At 45.5% G+C, this 23,545-nt stretch overlaps 1 protein-coding gene across 1 annotated transcript; it reads right to left on the bottom strand.

Annotated features, from left to right (window-relative positions):
- Window positions 1-19,550: 19,550 nt before the first annotated feature.
- On the bottom strand, window positions 19,551-23,291 carry LOC140858167 (anthocyanidin reductase ((2S)-flavan-3-ol-forming)-like). Its single transcript, XM_073258000.1, is given in 7 exon segments — window positions 19,551-20,004; window positions 20,711-20,924; window positions 21,333-21,492; window positions 21,575-21,775; window positions 22,439-22,605; window positions 23,158-23,241; window positions 23,244-23,291. Coding segments are annotated over 7 exon segments (1,008 nt in total). The 5' UTR covers window positions 23,275-23,291; the 3' UTR covers window positions 19,551-19,853.
- Window positions 23,292-23,545: the final 254 nt, after the last annotated feature.

Below are 23,545 nucleotides of genomic sequence, written 5' to 3'. Positions count from 1 at the left end.
CTCCTATGGGAGCCGGGCTTCGTCCTCGACTCCAACGGCTGCAGACAGACTTCGTCCGGACTCCTACGGGAGCCGGACTCCGCCGACAACTTCAACCGCAAGTAGACTCCGCCCGAACTCCTACGGGAGCCGGGCTCCGTCCTCAACATCAACTGCCGGTAAGCCTTGTCCGGACTCCTACGGGAGCCGGACTTCGCCTTTGACTTTAATTGCAGGAAGACTCCGCCCGGACTCCTAGGGAGCCGGGCTTCATCCTCGACTCCAACGGCTGCAGACAGACTTCGTCTGGACTCCTACGAGAGCCGGACTCCGCCGACAACTTCAACCGCAAGTAGACTCCGCCCGGACTCTTACGGGAGCCAGACTTCGCACCTGATTTTGATTGCAGGGGACTCCGTCCGGACTCCTACAGGAGCCGGGCTCCGCCCGGACTGCTACAGGAGCCGGGCTCCGCCCGCGACTTCAACTCCGAGAGGACTCCGCCCGGACTCCCACGGGAGCCGGACTCCGCCCACGACTCCAACCTTAAGGGGGACTCCGCCCGGACTCCCACGGGAGCCGGGCTCCGTCGCCAAATTCGACTGCCGGTAAGATCCGTCCGGACTCCTACGGGAGCCGAACTTCGCACCTGATTTTGATTGCAGGGGACTCCGCCCAGACTCCTACAGGAGCCGGGCTTCGCCCGCGACTTCAACTCCGAGAGGACTCCGCCCGGACTCCCACGGGAGCCGGACTCCACCCACGACTCCAACCTCAAGGGGGACTCCGCCCGGACTCCCACGGGAGCCGGGCTCCGTCGCCAACTTCGACTGCCGGTAAGATCCGTTCGGACTCCTACGGGAGCCGGACTTCGCACCTGATTTTGATTGCAGGGGACTCCGCCCGGACTCCTACGGGAGCCGGGCACCGCCCGCGACTTCAACTCCGAGAGGACTCCGCCCGGACTCCCACGGGAGCCGGGCTCCGCCCACGACTCCAACCGCAAGGAGGACTCTGCCCGGACTCCTACGGGAGCCAGACTCCGTCATCAGCTCCGACCGCTGCCGAACTTCAGCCGACGGATCTGCACTCCCTGGCAGGCCACAATAATGGCCACGATCCTGCTCTACTTCCTGCGGTGGATTCCGCGCAGCTCCATCACTCCCTGACAGGCCGCAGTAACGGTCACAGCACTGCTCCACTTCCTACGATGGATTCCGCGCAGCTCCATCACTCCCTGACAGGCCGCAGTCACGGTCACAGCACTGCTCCACTTCCTACGACGGATCTCGCGCAGCTCCACTACTCCCTGGCAGGCCACAATAACGGTCACGATCCTGCTCCACTTCCTGCAACGGATACCGCGCGATTCTCCCATCTGCTGGCAAGTCGCGACAACAGACGCCGCTCCACTCCCCGCGACAGACTCCACGTGGTACACCCCGGTGATAGCCACGGGTCCACTCCAATACTCTTCGCAGCAAACTCCGTCTGACCCTGGGCAGTCCACTGCCAGACGGTTACAGATGTCGCTGTCAGGCTACTGCCCCCTCTGCCTATAAAAGGGGGCTCCAGATACGTTATTCAATAAGCTTTCATCTTTCATCTAAAAGCTCTGCTAAATTCTCCGTTTGAGCACTCCATTCTTGTTGAGGCAGAGAACTGACTTGAGCGTCGGAGGGTCTTGCCGGAGCAACCCCACCTTCGGTTTAGACTTCCTTTGCAGGTCCCGGCGGCGACCGCGACTTCCTCGACTCCAGCTTCTCCGGCGCAAGCGGATTTTTGCACCAACAAAAGACGATCTGAATTTGTGCAGATTTGCTGAGATCTGATTGATTTATTTAACAAGTGAGTTAACTAACATATATAAATCTAAGTCCACATGTAGCCGTTGATCTCTGTAGTAGTATTATTTGATAAGCTTAAAATTTTGGTTTTAATTTGTTCTGGTGGTTCTACATTCTTTGTGGTTTAGATAAGTAACCGTATGACCATATTGGATCGGTACGATATATGTTCGTTTTATACATGGTTTTCAGCTTTTTATTGTCTTGGTAGGTCATATGTTTGGTAGCTGGAAATTAAATCTTAGATTTTTTTTATTGAGAGGCCCCAACAGCATCATACCAACTGATTTCGTTGCTGGATTTTTTTATTTGTCAAATCAAAACCTACTCTAAGAGAACTGAAGCACCTGTATCTTAGTTATCATGGAATTTGCTTGGGCCACGTCTGCTCAAAATCATTCACCGATTTCAGTCTTGTTTTTTTTTCTTTTTTTTTCCTTCCATGAGTATCCAACCGTAAGATCTAGGAATCCAAAGACCCACACAATATTAAATTTAAAGGGATTAACTGCAAAAAAGTTTTTCTAAAGTTGGGAAAAATAATAATATATTAAAATCATTATTGTTCGAGAGTAATTTACTTAATTAATTTTTTAAAAAAATTATTTACAAAAATAATCTAACTTTTAACTTATTTATAAAAATGATGCAAACAGGATAAAACACCATTCAAAATGACGTTTTTTGATTGCCACCTCACCATCCCATTCCACTCAAATTTTCACATAGATAAAAAAAATAAAAAAAATAAAATTATCATTTCAAATGGTATTTTTGAAAACGCCATTTCAAATGGCGTTTTCAAAAATACTATTTTTTTTCTTTTCTTCATTTTATTCCAAAAATATCATTTTATTCCAAAAATATCATTTTATCCTAAAAATATCATTTTATCCTTTCTTTTCATGTTATCCCAAAAACGTCATTTTATCCCAAAAATACCATTTTTTTTCCTTTTTTATGATATTTTTTAATTTTTTAATTTTTTAAGATATATTTTTTGGGATATTTTTTAAAAAAATTAATTTTAAAAGAAGATTGTAATTTGAAATGATGATTTTTATTTGAATTAAAATTATTTTTTTTTAAATTTAAAATTTTTATTTTTTTCTCATTTTTTCTTTTTTTATTTTATTTTTAATTTCTTTAATTTATTTTTTATTGATATTTTTTTAACAAAATTAATTTTAAAAGGGGATTGTAATTTGAAATGATGATTTTTATTTGAATTAATATTAAAATTTTAAAAAAATTTTCTTTTTTTCATATATTTTTTTTAAAAAATAATTTGAAATGGGGATAGTAATTTGAAATGACATTTTCTATTTGAATTAAAGTTAAAATTTTAATTTTATTTTAATTTTTAATTTTTAATTTTTAATTTTTTCTCATTTTTTCACTTTTTATGGTATTTTTTATTTTTTTGAATTCAAATTAAAATTTTAATTTTTTATTATAATTTTAAATTATAAATTTAATTTTTTTATATTTACTATTTTTTTCTATTTTTATGGTATTTTTTAGGTATTTTTTCTTTTGTTTGGAATATTTTTTAAAAAAATTAATTTGAAATGGGGAAAGTAATTTGAAATGATGTTTTTTATTTAAATTAAAATTAAAAATTTTATTTTTTTAATTTTAAAATTATAATTTTTATTTTCTTCCCTTTTTTTATTTTTTATGGTATTTTTTATTTTTTTAATTTTTAAAGATTTTTTTGAGATATTTTTTAAAAAAAATTAATTTGAAATGGGGAAAGTAATTTGAAATGATATTTTTTATTTAAATTTAATTTTAAATTTTTATTTTTTTAAATTTAAAATTATAATTTTTATTTTTTCTTATTTTTTTCTAATTTTCTCTTTTTTTTCTTTTTTTCTTTTTTTATTTTTTTAAGATTTTTTTGGGATATCAAAAACGCTATTGTTTCCTTTTTTTTTTCATTTTATCCCAAAAACATCATTTTATCATTTTTTTATTTTATCCCAAAAATATCATTTTATCCCAAAAATGCCATTTTATCCCAAAAACGCCATTTTTTTCCTTTTTTATAGTATTTTTTATTTTTTAAGATATATTTTTTTGTGATATTTTTTTGAAAAAATTAATTTTAAAAGGGGATTGTAATTTGAAATGATGATTTTTATTTGAATTAAAATTAATTTTTTTTTAAATTTAAAATTATAATTATAATTTTTATTTTATTTTAAAAAAAATAAAATAAAAATTATAATTATATTTTTAAATTTAAAAAAAATTAATTTTAATTCAAATAAAAATCATTATTTCAAATTACAATCCCCTTTTAAAATTAATTTTTTTAAAAAAATATCGCAAAAAATATATCTTAAAAAATTAAAAAAATAAAAAATACTATAAAAAAGAAAAAAAAATGATGTTTTTGGGATAAAATGACATTTTTGGGATAAAATGATATTTTTGAGATAAAATAAAAAAAGGATAAAATGGTGTTTTTGAGATAAAATGGCGTTTTTGGGATAAAATGAAAAAAAAAAAAGGAAGCAATAGCGTTTTTGATATCCCAAAAAAATCTTAAAAAATTAAAAAAATAAAAAATACCATAAAAAAAATAAAATAAAATAAAAAAAATAAAAATTATAATTTTAAATTTAAAAAAATAAAAATTCTAATTTTAATTCAAATAAAAACATCATTTCAAATTACTTTTCCCATTTCAAATTAATTTTTTTAAAAAAATATCTCAAAAAATATTTAAAAATTAAAAAAATAAAAAATACCATAAAAAATGAAAAAATAAGAAGAAAATAAAAATTATAATTTTAAAATTAAAAAAATAAAATTTTTAATTTTAATTCAAATAAAAAATATAATTTCAAATTACTTTCCCCATTTCAAATTAATTTTTTTAAAAAATATTCCAAACAAAAGAAAAAATACCTAAAAAAAATACCATAAAAATAGAAAAAAATAATAAAAATGGAAAAAAATTAAATTTATAATTTGAAATTATAAAAAAATAAAATTTGAATTTGAATTCAAAAAAATAAAAAAAATAAAAAAATACCATAAAAAGGTGAAAAAATGAGAAAAAAATAAAAATTAGAAATTAGAAATTTAAATAAAATTAAAATTTTAACTTTAATTCAAATAGAAAATGTCATTTCAAATTATTATCCCCATTTTAAATTATTTTAAAAAAATATATATGAAGAAAAAAAAATTTAAAATTTTAATTTTAGTTCAAATAAAAATCATCATTTCAAATTACAATCTCCTTTTAAAATTAATTTTGTTAAAAAAATATCCCTGAAAAATAAATTAAAAAAATTAAAAAAAAATAGAAAAAATGAGAAAAAATGAGAAAAAAGTAAAAATAAAAATTTTAAATTTTTATAAAAAATTAATTTTAATTTAAATAAAAATCATCATTTCAAATTATAATTTTTTTAAAAAATTAATTTTTTTAAAAAAATATCTCAAAAAAATATATCTTAAAAAATTTAAAAAGAAAAAATATCGTAAAAAAGAAAAAAAAATGATGTTTTTGGGATAAAATGATGTTTTTGGGATAACATGAAAAAAAAGAGGATAAAATAGTGTTTTTGAGATAAAATGATATTTTTAGGATAATGATATTTTTGAAATAAAATGAAGAGAAAGAAAAAAATAATATTTTTGAAAACTCCATTTGACATGGTGTTTTCAAAAATGCCATTTCAAATGATGATTTTATTTTATTTTATTTTATTTTCGTCTATGTAGAAATTTGGATGGAATGGGACGGTGAGGTGGCAATCAAAAAATATTATTTTGAATGATGTTTTATCCTATTTATATTATTTTGATAAATAAATTAAAAATAAATTATTTTTATAAATAATTTTTTTTTAAAATTAATTAGATAAAGTACTCAATTGTTCGGTGGTATCACGTGTTCCGGTGGAGTTAGATTTGCGCTGAAAGATAGGTTTGGTGGCGGGCACCATCGATATCATTTCCAGTACGTGGTACCAACGTCACTATTTGCATCAGCATCTGTCCCTGATTCCTTACGATCTCCTTTGCGTCACCTTTTCTCGCCATTATCGATGCCTCCCCAGTGCAATTAGCACGATCTCGCCATCAGCAGCGTCACCATTTCTTGGCCAGGAAGTACTAGGATAACATTGGACCTTTGGGTGCGAAGAGTGTCACAGTTAGCATCATTATCGGTCCCCGATTTTCTCGCCATCACCTTTACGTCACCTTGTCGCGCATTATTGGCGGCTCCCAGTGGCAATCAACACATCTCTCTGTCAGCAATTCCGCCGTTCCTTGGTCATGGAAATACTAAAATAACATTGAACTTTTGGTGGAACAAATTTACAGCTGATGGTGTGAAGCGGGGCTCCCTCCTGAGCACCTTTAGTGCACCAATACGCGCAAATGGTTGGGATAATTATGTACAATTTCAGTGGTTCTTGCAGATTTGGGGTAGTGGATATTGACCATGCTCTGTACTTGATATTGCCCAAATTCTCGGATCAAATAAATCTATTTTAATTCTACCCTAAAAAAAATCTCTTCGAATACCTAGACAACAATCCTTAATTTTTATCGCTTTTTCTTTAAGCGATTTTTTTGCTTTGTCTATTGGTTGTTTATTTAATTGCTTAACTGAAAACAATATACTCAAATTGATCTGGTTGAATTTGAACAAAGATATTTTGAATAAATTTAAGTCTCTTAATATATCTTAACCAACTAGATCTTATATTTTGAGCTAGTTTGTACTCTAGGGTTGAACCTAATCAAGTGAAAAGCTACCTAGTCTTAGCCTGTTTTAGAGAAGGATTTTTAGGGTGGATTGCTGCATAGGATGCTTGTAAAAGAAAAAGGCAAAACAAAATAAGATTTGTTTCTAGCGAGACCTGGTATCTTTACTTTTTTTTGCTCATCTATATCAAAATACAATTTAGATAATGGCAGGCTTGGAAATTATGTTTTTGTAGGAATTGGTCAAGTTCAATAATGTATCAAGCCTGTAAAGATATGACCCAAACTTGACTCCGTTGATTAGGTGATTAAACCAATGTAGATCTAACCTGCCAATTCGACAAAACAGTCTGGGCTCATTTGTTTTTCAGTAGCGTCCAAGGGAAGGTTGAAAACAAGTAAAGAAGGAAGGATTACATGACTGATTCTTCAACTAAAAGCTTGGAGCATGAAGGAAAACAAACTATAATGGCTAAAAAGCCGGCGAATCAGCCACTGTTTCAGGAACTTGGGGATTTCGTTATGTTGTGCTGTCGCTGAGAAATCTGAAGAGACCAACATACATGTATTCATACTGTAAACCATCAATCAAAGGTCCGAGGGATTGTGATGTGGACCCTTATTAAGTAACTCCATTCTCTAATAATATCACGATGTTGTTGGACTGTTCATACATGAAAATTTTTACTTAGGAAGGGGTAGCACATCATATTGACCACCAAATCCAATGACACAAAAAAAAATCCCCAAGGATGATGAAGCCCCCAAACCCATGTCTAGGGATCGATGCAAGTGCATCTGGTTGGATCGGATCATAAGTGACTAAGTAGAGATGCAAACAAATTGAGTTGCTTATAAGCTACTTAAGCTCAACTCGAATCTAAGCTCGATTTAACTCGACTATTATCAAACTTAAGTTGATTTCAAATAACTAAACTAGTTTTTCGATTCGAGCTCAAATAATAGGATACTTGGCTCAGAAGCTCGTAAGTCTATAAAATTTATATGTATTTTTAATAATATTATTTTTTATATATAATGTATATCAGTATTAATATACATGATAGCTAGACTAAGGCTGAATTTAGCTTGAGTACGATGACTCGGTTGATATTTGAGTCAAGTTAAGTCGATCTTGAGTTTTGTCTTTTGTTCACCTAGTCGAGCTCGAGCTTGAAATATTATGGCTCAATTGATCTCGAAAGAAGGTGTAAGTTCGAGTATTTTGAATCTAGTCATGCTTGAGCTCCTAGCTGCCCAACTCAGCTTGGCTCAATTGTAACTGGAGACCCTAATCCAATCTGATTACTTGATTGGGTCCTAATATTGGATCTAGACCTAACTCAATAGAAGATCAACTTGAATCGGAACAGGTCCATGGCCAAAATTTTCAACATAATGGGTTATTCATGTTAACTCAAGTCCATGTATAACCCACCCTCAACTCAAAAAATTTATGTTCGGATTGAGTCCTGATTGGATCCAGGCCAAATCGGGCTCAAACATAGCTGTTGGTGCAAAAATCTGCCTGCACCGGAGAAGCTGGAGTTGGAGAAGCCGCGGTCGCCGCCGGGACCTGCAAAAGAAGTTTAAACCAGAGGTGGGGTTGCTCCGGCAAGACCCTCCGACGCTCAAGTCAGTTCTCTGCCTCAACAAGAATGGAGTGCTCGAACGGAGAATTTAGCAGAGTTTTGATATAAAAAATGAGCTTAGAGAATAACGTATCTGGATCCTCCTTTTTATAGGCGGAGGAGGTAACGGATCGATGGCGACGTCTGTAACCATCTGGTCGTGGGCCGCCCGTAGTCAGGGAGAATTTATTGCGAGAGGTAGTGGAGTGGAATCGTGGCCATCATCGCAGCTCGCCACGTGGAATCAGTTGCAAGGAGTGGAGCGGCGTCCGTTGTCGTGACTTGCCAGCGGATGGGAGAATCGTCCGGTATCCGTCGCAGGAGGTGGAGCAGGTTCGTGACCGTTATTGTGGCCTGCCAGGGGGTAGTGGAGCTGTGCGGAATCCGCCACAGGAAGTGGAGCAGAGCTGCGATGGTTACTGCGGCCTGTCAGGGAATGATGGAGCTGCACGGAATCCGCCACAGAAAGTGGAGCAGGATCGTGGCCGTTATGGTGGCCTGCCAGGGGGTGCGGATCTGTTGATTGAAGCTCGACAGCGGTCGGAGCCCGGCCTCTGGAGAGGCCGGGAGAGGTCCTCCTGGCGGTTGGGGTCGTGGGTGGAGCCCGACTTCCATGGGAGTCCGGGCGGAACCCTCTCGGAGCTGAAGTTGCGGGCAGAACCCGGCTCCCGTAGGAGTCTGGGCGGAGTCCTCTGCAATCAAAGTTAAAGGTGAAGTCCGGCTCCCGTAGGAGTCCGGACGGAGCTTACCAGCAGTTGATACTGGGAGCGGAGCCTGGCTCCCGTAGGAGTCCGGATGGAGCCCTCTGCAATCAAAGTTAAAGGTGAAGTCCGGCTCCCGTAGGAGTCCGGACGGAGCTTACCAGCAGTTGACACCGAGAGCGGAGCCCGGCTCCCGTAGGAGTCCGGGCGGAGCCTTCTGCAATCAAAGTTAAAGGTGAAGTCCGGCTCCCGCAGGAGTCCGGACGGTGCTTACCAGCAGTTGATACTGAGAGTGGAGCCTGGCTCCCGTAGGAGTCCGGGCGGAGCCCTCCGCAATCAAAGTTAAAGGTGAAGTCCGGCTCCCGTAGGAGTCCGGGCGGAGCTGTTCTATAGTTGATGTCGGAGGCGGAGCCCGACTCCCGTAGGAGTCCGGGTGGAGCTGTTCTGTAGTTGATGTCGGGGGCGGAGCCCAGCTCCCGTAGGAGTCCGGGCGGAGCTGTGCTGTAGTTGATGTCGACGGCGGAGCCTGGCTCCCGTAGGAGTCCGGGCAGAGCTGTGCTGTAGTTGTGTCGATGGCGGAGCCCGGCTCCCGTAGGAGTCCGGGCGGAGCTGTGCTGTTGTTGATGTCGGCGGTGGAGCCCGGCTCCCGTAGGAGTCCGGGCGGAGCTGTGCTGTTGTTGATGTCGGAGGCGGAGCCCGGCTCCCGTAGGAGTCCGGGCGGAGCTGTGCTGTTGTTGATGTCGGCGGCGGAGCCTAGCTCCCGTAGGAGTCCGGGCGGAGCTGTGCTGTAGTTGATGTCGGAGGTGGAGCCCGGCTCCCGTAGGAGTCCGGACGGAGCTGTGCTGTTGTTGATGTCGGCGGCGGAGCCTGGCTCCCGTAGGAGTCCGGGCGGAGCTGTGCTGTAGTTGATGTCGGAGGTGGAGCCCGGCTCCCGTAGGAGTCCGGGCGGAGCTGTTCTGTAGTTGATGTCGGAGGTGGAGCCCGGCTCCCGTAGGAGTTCGGGCGGAGCTGTGCTGTAGTTGATGTCGGTGGCGGAGCCCGGCTCCCGTAGGAGTCCGGGCGGAGCTGTTCTGTAGTCGATTTCGCCGAGGGTTTCGGCTGTGGGTATTTTATACCCAACACCAGTCCCCCTACTTCCGAGTTTGAATTTCAAACGAAAGAAGTACAGAGAGAGAGATGGGCACAGCCGGAACCGTCCCTTCGAATCCTGCACACTCCGCCTCCAGATATTTTGGCATTAAATGAGCACGTGCCGGAGTCTTTTCGAATTGGAGCGGTATGAGGGGACGCTTCGAAAATCCCGCAGGTACACTGGCCTAGGTACGGTGCAATTATGATCCTGCCAACCGTCGGCCGCTTTTAGCCGTCTGCCAGGGGGAGTGGGACACGTGTTGGATGCGGACTGGCCTGGGGGGATTCGCGATCATTATGGTGCCGGATCCCAGGGTCTATTTAAACCCATCCTCCCTCCTTTAGGCGTTCTACTCCATTCCTGAGTTTTCGCTGGTGTCTGTCTTCTCTTCGAGAGCCCTGCTTTAGTGAGCGTCTTCTCGAGCCGTAGGCGCCTCCCGTTTCTCGTCCCCCAGGTCCCTCAGAGTAACATAGGTTAGTGCCAACCTTCCTCTCAACGCCTAGGGGCTTCTCCTCTCATAACCACTTTTGTGCGTCCCTCCGAGTTAACCTCCGACCACTCGCTCCCCTTTCGGTCTGTCTTTTTAGGGTCCTTTAGATCCTCCCTTCGAAGCTACTCAAAATGTCCTCTGGCTCTTCTGCTCCCGGCAGTTCCGAGAGTTCTTCTGCTTCAAATCTCCAGTTCCCTGTGGACGAACCCGCATCTGGGGCTGAGCCTCACCCGATTTTCGTGCCGGGCGTTATTCCATGTTCGTCGACTTCGGAGGAACTCCTTCTGATAAGGGTTCGATATGGGATTCCTTCGGAGTACGATCTGGAGCTACCTGGTCCCTCTGACCGGGCTTGCACTCCTCCTCCCGGTCGCTTCTGTTTGTATCAGGAAGCGTTCCGTGCCGGACTCCGGCTTCCGCTTCCTGCCTTCGTCACCGCCTTCTTCCGCTTCTTGGACATTTCTCTCGCTTCCGTGGCCCCGAATTCCTTTAGGTTTTTGATAGGGTTTCTTTCCCTCTGCCACATAGTCGAGATTCAGCCGTCCCTCTCCTTGTTTAGGCATTTTTATACTTTCAAACGCCATCCTTCGGCGAAGGACTGGTGGTACTTCTCCCCCCAGTTCGGTAAGAAGGGGTTGCTGAAGGGCGCCCCTTCTTCGATTCACAATTGGAAGGGGAAATACCTCTTCGTCCACTGCCCGACCTTGGAACTGGGCCTGCCCCCTTGGGGTTCTCTGAGGGATTCCGTCCGTCGGGCTCCCAGCCTGGGGGAGGACGACTTCCAGGCCGCCCAGAAGCTTCTAACTTATCCCGCTCCTTCCCTTCCTAATCATCTGAGGGAGCAGCTTCTTTTCAACATCGGCCTGAGCCCTCAGGATCCAGCGAGTATTCATCTTATCTTTTCTTTTCTTGCCTTCCTCTTCTTCTTTTCTTTACCTCTTTTTCCTTCCCACTCTCTTCTTTTTCTTTCTTTCTCTTTTCTTTCTTCTTTTTTTTTTTTTTTTTTGACTCTTGATTGATCGGTGTTGCTTCTTTTTTCCTTTTTTCTTTTCTCATCATTGTTGTTTTTTTTTTTTTTTTTTTTTTTTTTTTTTTTAGCAATGGACGCCGAAGCAATGCGGATGCTCGCCAGGGGTATGAGAGCTCAGAAGAGAAAGGGCACGGCGGCCTCCGGATTGGCGAAAAGGGCCAGGGCGGAGGAGACGAGCTTGGCTGCGCCCGTCCAGGCGGCCCCGGCCATCGACATTCCTTCAGATGCCGAGCCAGTGGCTCCCCGGGCTTCCTCGAGGAGCCCACCGACTGGGGCCCCTGCTCCGGGGGTTCGCCCCACGGAGGAGCCCGCCACGGGAAGGAGGAGGAAATCGGTGGCTCGCAGGGCGAGTGGCCACCGAGCTGCTGCAGACGAGTCCGTCTGCTCCGAGGGGGGATCGGAGAACCCCTTCAACGACAAGGACTTGATCAGGCGGCTGCTCGACGGCTGCATCCTGTCCGACGTCGTGGAGAGGATCGACCGCGTCGATCCCGAGCAGCGGGCTTGGGACTCTTTGGGGTCCTTCCTCGAGGTAAGCGGATATTTATTTACACGGTCATTCGGCCTTTGTCGTAATTCTCTATCCGTCCTTGCAGATTGGGCACCAGCTCTTCACCTATGTCGAGGCGACGAGCCGCATGAGAAGGGACCTCCTTCAGGTGGAGGAATGCTGCCAAGCCGAGGTTGCTCGCCTCCAAGCGAAGACGGCCGAAGTAGTCGCCCTCCAGGAGGCCCTGGAAAGAGAAAGGCAAGCTCGGGAAGAGGAGAGACGGATATTGGAGGAGTCGGCGAGGAAGGTGGAGGTCGAGGTCGCCCATTTGGTCGAGCAAACTCCGATCCTGGTCTCGGAGGCTAGGGCCCTTGCGGTGGAGGAGTTCAAGGCCTCCGCGGAGATGAGGGACCTGAATGTCCAGTTCGGCCAGGAGGCGTTCACCAAGGGGTTCGAGCTTTGCCAAGAGAAGGTGGCCAGCAAATTCCCCGAACTCGATCTCGGCTTTCTTGAGGAGTCTGAAGATGAGGCCGGCCCCTCGTCCGCCGCCACCGCGGTCGCACCCCCCGCGCCGAGTTCTCCACCTCCTGCCCCTAGGGTCTGAGACCTCTGATCTTGCACCCTTATTTTTGTCGCCATATTTCCTTTCCGTTTGTCTTCAAAACTATTCAATCAATAAGGTCGAATTTCTTGTTGTGGATGGCTTCTCCTTCCTCCTCCTCCTTCTTTCTGCTTTTCTTCTTGCAATGAGTCGATCTTTGATGCTTGCACCTTCCGATGGCAGTACCCTGCTGAAGCACTCCCCTTGCCCCTGGGGGTCTCGCTGAAGTCGACAATCCAGCGGCTGAAAAAAGAGGTCCTTCACCTGACGAAAAAGTTGAAGAAGTCGGAAGGCGAGCTCCGTAAATCGAGAGAAGGCCATTCTGAAGCCACCGCTGAGGCTGCCCACTTTCGGAGTCTTCATGTGAAGGCGATCATGGATTACAGCCGGAGGAAGGCGAACTTCACAAAGGAGCTCGAGGAATGCAAGAAGAGCACCAGCGACCGAATTTGGGCTCAAGAAGCCAGGATCAGCGCCCTTAAGGTGGAACTATCAGCTGCGAAGAGGAAGATCGGCCAGCTGGAAGGAAACTCATCCCAGCCTTGGCCCGGGTTGATGATGAACAGAAGTGATCGCAGAAGGTCTCCGACCTCCAGAAGCAGCTTCAAGATGCCGAGATGAGCCGCGACGTGCAGCGGGCCAGCTGGCGCCGGCAAGTGGAAGAGTACAAAAGGAGATTCCGGATGGTGGCTGACGAGGTCGTTCGTCTCCAGAGGCAGCTGGTCAATAGAACGCAGCTTACTTCCGCCCAAGATTCCAAAGAGCTCCAAGCCCTGAGAGGCACTGTTGAAGGGATTTCTGTCTCCCTCGGGGAGAAGACAGCCGAGCTGCAACAAGTGAAGATCCAACTGGCACTTGAGCGGAAGGCCGTCGCAGACGCGGAGGTGGAGTCTGAAGTTTTGCGGAAGTGGCATCGAGAAGCGGAGGCGGAGAGCCAGCAACTTCGTCGGGCGCTCCAGGACGCGTTGCGGAAGAGGGAAGAACTAGAAGTAGCAATAGAGAACCTGAGGCAGTCCTGGTTGAGGGATGGAGTAGATAACCCTAGGTCGGAGGGAGCAGGGCCTCCTTAGAGCTCTTTTGTCTTTATGTCTTATCATGTAGTTACTTTCTTTTTGTCGTTTTGTCCTTCTTTCCTTGGCCGTCCTGGCTTTGTAGTGTGTATATCGAAAATGGAAAAAAGTGTTTTGTGTTACCTCGTCCACGCGTCGCACTGATATTGTTATCTGTCGAATCTCTCTTGTCGTTTGACTTGTTTGATGTAGACGTCGTCAGGGGGTGGGGGCTTTTTCTGTTCATCCGATCTTGTTAGGCGGTCGGATTTCGTCACCATTAACCCCCGCTGCGCAAGTCATGGATGGAGCCCGACTCCCGTAGGGGTCCGGGCGAAGTCTTCCTTGTAGGCGGAACCCGGCTCCCGTAGGAGTCCGGGTGGAGTCTTCCTTGTAGGCGGAACCCGGCTCCCGTAGGAGTCCGGGTGGAGTCTTCCTGGTAGGCGGAACCCGGCTCCCATAGGAGTCCGGGTGGAGTCTTCCTTGTAGGCGAAACCCGACTCCCGTAGGAGTCCGGGTGGAGTCTTCCTTGTAGACGGAACCCGGCTCCCGTAAGAGTCCGGGTGGAGTCTTCCTTGTAGGCGGAACCCGGCTCCCGTAGGAGTCCGGGTGGAGTCTTCCTTGTAGGCGGAACCCGGCTCCCGTAGGAGTCCGGACCTTCCATTTTGCTCGAGCCGGCGAGTGGTTCTCCTCTCGTTACCAGCCTGGCTTGTGGGGGTGCGTTAGGGCGCTGTAAGGCCTCTCCCCCATCCGGTCTAAAAGAACCGGGCCTTCGACTTTGCTCATGTCAGGACGAGGTTCTCCTCCTGTTCCTGACATGGCTGTGGGGGCACATTAGGGCGTTGCAAGGCCTCTCCCCCCATCCGGTCTAAAAGAATCGGGCCTTTGACTTTGCTCAAGTTAGGGCGAGGTTTTCCTCCTGTCCCTAACAGGGCTGTGGGGGCACATTAGGGCGTTGCAAGGCCTCTCCCCCCATCCGGTCTAAAAGAACCGGGCCTTTGACTTTGCTCAAGTTAGGGCGAGGTTCTCCTCCTGTCCCTAACAGGGCTGTGGGGGCACATTAGGGCGTTGTAAGGCCTCTCCCCCCATCCGGTCTAAAAGAACCGGGCCTTTGACTTTGCTCATGTCAGGACGAGGCTCTCCTCCTGTTCCTGACATGGCTGTATTTTTGGAGAGATCATATCCAGTCATAATACATCCACGCCAGGTGGGAAAGGCACGTTAGGTAGAAAGAAAAGTAGATTCAAGGTGAAATCGTAAGTGATACATTTACAGTTTTTTCGCTCCTCCTTGAGGCCCTCCGGTGATGGAGTCGATGGTCCCGATGGGAGGTCGGTCCCCGGGTTGCTCCTCCCTTTTCTGCGGTTCAGGCGGTGGGAGGGCTCTTGGCCGGTCTCCTCTACCCTCAGGCCTGCGGCGGATGAATCTGTCAAGTCGACCTTGCCGAATGAGCTCCTCGATCTCGTCCTGGAGCTGGATGCATTCTTCGGTGTCGTGGCCGTGGTCGCGGTGATAGAGGCAGAACTTGTTGGGGTTGCGCTTCCCGGGATGTGTGCGCATCCTCTCCGGCCTAGGGAGCTGCTCCCTGACCTCCATTAATACCTGGGCTTTCGAGGCGTTAAGGGGGGCGTAGTTGCGAAATCTCCCTGGTGGGGAGCCCCGCCGAACCCCGCGGTCCGGGCTTCTCTGCCTGCGTGCCCGGGGTGGAGTATGGGCGCGCTTATGTCCAGGAGGGGATCGGGAACGCGGCCGGGCTTCCTTTGGCCTTTTCTCAACTGCGGGCTTACTCGAATCTCCCACTTGACGCTCCCTTGCTGTCTCTTCGTCCTTCATTTTGAAGGCTTCTTCCGCTCGGGCGTATCCTTTAGCCCGAGCCAGTAAATCGACAAAATTTCTGGGGTACTTCTTCTCCAGGGAGTACAAAAGATCATTCTTCTGAAGGCCACCTTTCAGGGCGGCCATGGCAACTGACTGGTCCAAGTTCCGGACCTCCAATGCCGCGATATTAAAGCGGTTGATGTAGGCCCGTATGGACTCTCCTTCCCTCTGCTTGATGTTGATGAGGGACTCCGAACCTTTCCGGAGACGCCGGCTGCTGACAAAATGGGCCACAAATTGGTGGCTCATTTGATCGAAGGAAAAGATGGTACCCGACTTCAAAGCCGAGTACCAGTTCCTCACTGCTCCCTTCAAAGTAGACGGAAAAGCCCGGCATAAGATGGCGTCAGGAGCGCCGTGAAGCAGCATCATCGTCCGGAAGGCCTCCAGATGATCAACCGGGTCTGAAGTCCCGTCGTAGCTTTCGAACTGGGGAAGCTTGAAGTTTGGCGGGATCGGTTCCTGCATGATCATTTGGGAGAAGGGAGGGTCAGTGCAGATATCCTCACCATAAGCGGGGGGCGCGTGGCGGAGTTCTTCAATCCGCCGGTTCATCTCCTGGAGCCTCCGGTCCAGGAAATCCTCTCGACTTCGAGTCTCAAGGGTCCTTTGGCAGAACGGGGGCAGGGATCTTCCAGGGGTGGAGTCATGGTCCGATTGAGGGCTCTCTACCCTCGGATTTGTTTTCCCGGGAAGGACGGGGCGGCTGGCCCAGGTGGCCCGCCCCGCCGTCGGGTTCTGGCATTCTGGCGATGCCCTTTCCGGGTGCGCTGACGCCTGCGGTTGCTGCTGCTGCATTGCTTGCACAGCTTCGACGAGGCCTCTGACCTGCTGTGCCAGCAAGTCAAATTGCTCCGCGCGACCGCCGCCGCCGGAGGGGGAGGAGGAGGAGGCTGAGAAACAGGAGGGGAGGCCGGAGCCTGAGATCTGGCCGCGGAGGCCGTGGACCGTCGGGTGGACGCCTTGCGTGGCGGCATCGAGTGTCGATCTCGCGGGGGAAGATTAGGAGTGGGTGACAGAGAGACGATCGGAGGTGGCTCCGTTGAACACTCCTTTAAGAACAAGGGTGCTGCGAAGGTTCACGCCCTTCCTCTAGCGCCAATCCTGTTGGTGCAAAAATCTGCCTGCGTCGGAGAAGCTGGAGTTGGGGAAGCCGCGGTCGCCGTCGGGACCTGCAAAGGAAGTCTAAACCGGAGGTGGGGTTGCTCCGGCAAGACCCTCCGACGCTCAAGTCAGTTCTCTGCCTCAACAAGAATGGAGTGCTCGAACGGAGAATTTAGCAGAGTTTTGAGATAAGAAATGAGCTTAGAGAATAACGTATCTGGATCCCCCTTTTTATAGGCGGAGGAGGTAACGGATCGATGGCGACGTCTGTAACCGTCTGGTCGTGGGCCGCCCGTAGTCAGGGGAATTTATTGCGAGAGGTAGTGGAGTGGAATCGTGGCCATCATCGCAGCTCGCACGTGGAATCAGTTGCAAGGAGTGGAGCGGCGTCCGTTGTCGTGACTTGCCAGCGGATGGGAGAATCGCCCGGTATCCGTCGCAGGAGATGGAGCAGGTTCGTGGCCGTTATTGTGGCCTGCCAAGGGGTAGTGGAGCTGTGCGGAATCCACCACAGGAAGTGGAGCAGAGCTGCGATGGTTACTGCGGCCTGTCAGGGAATGATGGAGCTGCGCGGAATCCGCCACAGGAAGTGGAGCAGGATCGTGGCCGTTATGGTGGCCTGCCAGGGGGCGCGGATCTGTTGATTGAAGCTCGACAGCGGTCGGAGCCCGGCCTCTGGAGAGGTCCGGGAGAGGTCCTCCTGGCGGTTGGGGTCGTGGGTGGAGCCCGACTTCCGTGGGAGTCCGGGCGGAACCCTCTCGGAGCTGAAGTTGCGGGCAGAACCCGGCTCCCGTAGGAGTCTGGGCAGATTCCTCTGCAATCAAAGTTAAAGGTGAAGTCCGGCTCCCGTAGGAGTCCGGACGGAGCTTACCAGCAGTTGATACTGGGAGCGGAGCCTGGCTCCCGTAGGAGTCCGGGCGGAGCCCTCTACAATCAAAGTTAAAGGTGAAGTCCGACTCCCGTAGGAGTCCGGATGGAGCTTACCAGCAGTTGACACCGAGAGTGGAGCCCGGCTCCCGTAGGAGTCCGGGCGGAGCCTTCTGCAATCAAAGTTAAAGGTGAAGTCCGGCTCCCGCAGGAGTCCGGATGGTGCTTACCAGCAGTTGATACTGAGAGCGGAGCCTGGCTCCCGTAAGAGTCCGGACGGAGCCCTCCGCAATCAAAGTTAAAGGTGAAGTCCAGCTCCCGTAGGAGTCCGGGCGGAGCTGTTCTGTAGTTGATGTCGGGGGCGGAGCCCGGCTCCCGTAGGAGTCCGGGCGGAGCTGTGCTGTAGTTGATGTCGACGGCGGAGCCTGGCTCCCGTAGGAGTCTGGGCGGAGCTGTGCTGTAGTTGATGTCGGTGGCGGAGCCCGGCTCCCGTAGGAGTCCGGGCGGAGCTGTGCTGTTGTTGATGTCGGCGGCGGAGCCCGGCTCCCGTAGGAGTCCGGGCGGAGCTGTGCTGTTGTTGATGTCGGAGGCGGAGCCCGGCTCCCGTAGGAGTCCGGGCGGAGCTGTGCTGTTGTTGATGTCGGCGGCGGAGCCTGGCTCCCGTAGGAGTCCGGGCGGAGCTGTGCTGTAGTTGATGTCGGAGGCGGAGCCCGGCTCTCGTAGGAGTCCGGGCGGAGCTGTGCTATTGTTGATGTCGGCGGCGGAGCCTGGCTCCCGTAGGAGTCCGGGCGGAGCTGTGCTGTAGTTGATGTCGGAGGCGGAGCCCGGCTCCCGTAGGAGTCCGGGCGGAGCTGTTCTGTAGTTGATGTCGGAGGCGGAGCCCGGCTCCCGTAGGAGTCCGGGCGGATCTGTGCTGTAGTTGATGTCGGCGGCGGAGCCCGGCTCCCGTAGGAGTCCGGGCGGAGCTGTTCTGTAGTCGATTCTGCGGAGGGTTTCGGCTGTGGGTATTTTATACCCAACAATAGCCAAATAAATTTTAATTACTATATACATAGCTAACAACTATTAGTGATATAAAATAGGCGATGAATAATATTGTTCTTAAAATAAATTATGATATAAAAGCAATCTTAACCCTATCATTATATTAAAGACATTGCTCATACAAGTCTTAAATTACAATTTAGTAGTTCAAATAGATTTGGATCCTAATGGTATATCAGATTTGGATCCAATCAGATCTTAGAGTAGAAGATTTAAAATTGACTCAAAAATCAAATGAGTTGGAGTGGGTTGGTTAGGTCAAAATTCAGTAAACCTAGATCTATGCTTTGAGATCTGTGCAAGTGTGGGTGAATAGATGATAGTTGATTGAGTGCTTTGACATCTGTGTAGTTGAATGATCACAGATGAGGCACTTTGAGATCTATCCAAGTAAATGGATCATAGATAGGGTATTTTGCAATCTGTGCAAGCGAATGGATTATAAAGAATGAAGTTCTTTAAGATCTGTATACATAGATGGATGATTGAAATAAGAGCACTTTGAGACCCATGTTGGCAAATGAATGATAATGGATGGGATACTTTAAAATCTGTGTGGACAAATAAATGATAAAGAATGAAGTGCTTTGAGATTTGTGTAAGTAGATAAATGATAAAAAATAGCTTCTTTGAGGCAAGGGTATTTTCATCTTTTTTCTGATTCCGTTAATAGTATTAGAATTCAAATAGATGGTTGACTCACTTTGCAATGATTTTAATGTTTTGGGGTTTGTTAGCAATATTTTAAACTTTTGGGATCTCAGTGCAATTGAGCCAAATTTTAAGGGGAATCTCTAAAATTATCTCTTATAATAATCCAGGAGATAAGGATGTGAAAGGAAGAACTGGATCTCTTAGATGGATTAACCTATTTCTTCTTGGAATACTTATTTTTGATTATCAAACTTATGGGGAAATCTTAGTGAATAGGAGAATCGTAGTTCACCATACATCATTCTTCTTTGTGTAGTAGCCTAATCAATATGTAGTTATTCAATATCAAAACAAGGTGGCATAGAGCCACTACACTTTAGGTAAATATGGTAAGTGCATATAGAAATGCAGTTACTCCAGCTTCAGAACAGGATAACAACATAGCTGACAGATTAAAAAAAACTATTAACCAGCTTGAAGCTCCTAAATAATATGTAGGGCGCAACTAACCATAAACTCCATGCTGCCATTCTAGGCAGAAGACTTTTATTGGAAACAATCCAGAGAATACTTGATGATTGCTTCGTACATTCTTATCTTCTAGTACATGACGTTAGCCTCATTCTGATGGCAGCAGTCCTATGGCCTTGGCATATTTGACAGCTTCATCATAGATTTGTTCAAGTTGCTCGTACTTGAACTCAAACCCTGCTTTGATTAACTTCTCTGAGGAGAGGCTTAACTCAGCCTTTTCTGGTAGTTCTCCAAAACTGCAAGTAATTTTCATAAGAAGGAAAATCAATCGGTACCTGAATTTATGATAAGTATGTTTTATTCACTGCTAAATTGGTATGATTTGATTTTGTAAAACAATAGCCATTTATTTTGCTTCCATAGTGGCCTTGAGGTGTGGTGTCCTCAGTTCCAAAAGGAATTGGTAGGTCTTACTTCTGGATGGATGCAAACGATAGCATTTGTTGTGTGATTCAGGAGATGGTAGTGCATGAGGAGGGATTAATCACTCAAGATGACTTCTTAAGGGACGAAACTGTTGAGGTGGATGCGTTAGAGGCAAGGGAACACATGGTTCGGAATGTCTTTTCCAAAAAAAAAGAAAGAAATGTTTTTTTGTGAAAAAAAAAACACAGGCGTCGCACCAATCAAGGTTCAGCTGCGGATAAGAAATTAAGACTAACTGGTGAAATAGAAGGCAGTAGAGGGTTTTGATGTATATGGATGAATCAGGAAGATAAAGAGAGAAGTTGTAAGATAACCTCAAGCGAAGTTGTCAGGAATTGGTTGAAAATCTCTATCAACCGGGAACCTACCTAGGTTCCTTAACCAAGGATAAACTTGTAGAGAAGCAAGTCAGAGGAAGATCTAGTGAGGCCTCGAGGGAGTTCGAGAGACATTGGAAGGTATTCCCTTGTTACAATGATTTGAGAAGAAAGCTTTGCGAAGACAAGGGGTGCTTACTCGGTAGGGACTTTGTACTGTGGGTATCGTTTTGCGAGGAAGCGTGCGAGCTCTGGCAAAGCTGTGTTAATTGAGCAACAAATGTAACGGCCAGAAGCAGATTCATTCTCAGCAACAAATACATGAGCTCTGCAGACATCCTCAATATGTACGATTGAGATTGAGCCAGAGAGTGATTGCATGACCTTCAAACCATTAAGCAGCATTTCATTACCTGTGAATGCCATCAATAGTCAAATTAATCTGAAAGAAAATTCTCCAAAGCTCTTCCAAAGCAGTAGCTAACATAATCATCGATCATCTAACTTGTATCAAAACATTCAAACGACCACTGGGGACCTATGTCGGTTTAAGTAATATAAGTGAGGGAGGGCTAATAATTCCTGGCAGTTCTGCTTATTCCTGGATTAACTATTTAAATGAGGGACTGAAAGTAGCACTATTCCTGGAATAAGGCCCTTCTCTATTCCTCCATTTTTCATGTGGACAAGAACACTCTCACTGTCAGAGTGGTTGCAACCAGGGAAAAAGATTAAAAGAAATAACTATTTCAGTGGGAAAATATCCATACTCTACTACTTATCTTTGAGCCACAAGCAACCTTGGAGATCTTGCTCCTCACCTGTTAGCAAGGACAGAGCCATGCCAATGCTTGGTGCAGCTCTGGCAACAGGTGCAGGACCAATTGAAAGGGCAGGTATTATGGTGAGAAGGTTGATATTATTCTCTTGTGCAAATCTTGATGCTTCCCTCTCTGTAAGCATCTTGGAGACTCCGTATCCCTGCAATATCACGTACATCAACTGTTATTATCAGTCATTGCTTGGCAGTACTCTTGAGTGTGAGGTTCCTTCAATGGCTTACCCATGTTGGGGGCTTCTCGGCAGTTAGAAACTCCATATCCGACCAAGATTCCTCATCCAACACAAGACCATTCTCTCTAAGCTTTTTAACAGAGACACTAACTGCTGATGATGTTAGAACAAAGCGCTTCACTGACTTTGCCTTCAGGCATGATTTCATCACATTCAGAATTCCTTGGACAGCAGGTTTGATAAGCTCATTCTATCATCAACATTAGATAAAAAAATTTATTGATTAATAAGACAACTAGGAACTATAATTGTTCGCAATCCTTATATTCTTATGCTTCTATATGCTCGCTTGGTTCGATGTCTAGACTAAATTTATGAACTAGTATGGGAATTTGTAAGTGATTTCAAACACCTTCTCTTAGAATGGTGGCAAGTAAAGTTGACAATATGTAGTGATGACTGCCTGAATAGTTTACAAGGGAAGTCCACTTATATCCCTCCATGCAAGTGTTGTGCTGTCGCATATTTGTAATTTGACTAGTCTCTCCTTAGTCAAACCAATCCTGCCCTCCTACATCCGCAAGGGAAGTTTAATGAGGTTATGGTTGGCGCACCGTAGTAACCCATGTCTAATAGTTTCTTTCATTTTGGAAACGTATCCATGAAATGGCTTTGGAGCCGAGACTTGATGCTCTATGGATGCATACTTACATGCACCAATGCAACCCTCCTGCCCTGCCCAATTTTTCTATTCTTTAACTTTCTTGGATTTTTAGTTTACCTCGAGGCTTAGTCTACATGTGCACACACAGCACCTTTGCACACACCCACACAAGTACGTGCACATGATATGCACATATATGCACAAGGTGAGCAATTGTCCCCCATTTCTGGTTTAAGATTGTGCAAGTACCTCAGGATCATCAGTGTTCAGATTCACTGGAGCTGCAACATGGAAGACATAATCGCAGTCAGCCACTGCTTCATCGAAGCTCCCCTCATCCCTCAGATCTGCTCGGAAAATTTTCAAGGAACCTAGATTTTGCATCTCCTTGAGGTGTGCGATCTTTTCCGAATTCTCTACACCAACAAAATTAGAAATACAGAAAACTATAGAGTAAGACAGTGAAATGACATGTTTGCATGTACAGGTGATGCAAAATCTGAGGAATGGACAAGTTCAAGTAGTGAAGGTGAAGTGAGAAGGGAATGGTGAGCTCACCAACTTCACAATTCCTGGACTATTGACATACTAAAAACCAACCAAAAGGTTATTTCTACTATTCCAAAAAACAATATTCGAATGAAAAAACTGACAGCCAAGCAAATCCCTTCCATTGCTCCTCCCCCACCCTTCCTTCTAGCCATTTCCAAGAAGTTAAAATTACAGCGAGTTTGCTTTTGAAATCACTCGTGCTTCTGTGAGGCTAATTGCTTGCTAATCCAAAAGTAAAAGATGAAGAGAAGAACAAGAAATGAAAATGAATGGAGCAAGGTCACCAATGCATGAGAAATACGAAACTAACATTAACTTTCCCAAAATAACCTACATGAGATTAATCAAACGCTAATCTTGGTTTTTATGTTTGTTTGTGAGGTTGATGTTAGTTTAGCAATGCTCCCAGTACAAACCAGGATCCCTGACAGTGGTATTCACAGCATAGCGTTTCTCCAGCAATTGCTTGATGAGCACTGACGCCACAAAGCCTGTGCCCCAGTGACACAGGCGAGCTTTCCTTCATCGGCCATGTTTGGCTGCTTCTAACTAGCTGCAACTAACCATCTGCTTTGCGACTCCACAGTCCTTTGGCATAATACCTGTCACATATATAATCCTGGACTCCTTCAGATGGGACTACAAGACGGGAAGAATATGGTAGGTTGACTTACCGTTGAAAAATGGTAGTTGACATGTGGCTTCCAGCGCATCAACAAATCAGCTACGTGCTATTAGGTTGGAGCCTACCCTACTTAGGTCCAACTGTGATCCAAGTTAATTATGCTCTTAACCTGATTAATT

This window comes from Elaeis guineensis, chromosome 5, assembly GCF_000442705.2.
Source record: "Elaeis guineensis isolate ETL-2024a chromosome 5, EG11, whole genome shotgun sequence".
Taxonomy (NCBI): domain Eukaryota; kingdom Viridiplantae; phylum Streptophyta; class Magnoliopsida; order Arecales; family Arecaceae; genus Elaeis; species Elaeis guineensis.
The sequence above is the reverse complement of the archived record's forward strand: the minus strand, read 5'-3'. Positions and strand labels throughout refer to the sequence as shown.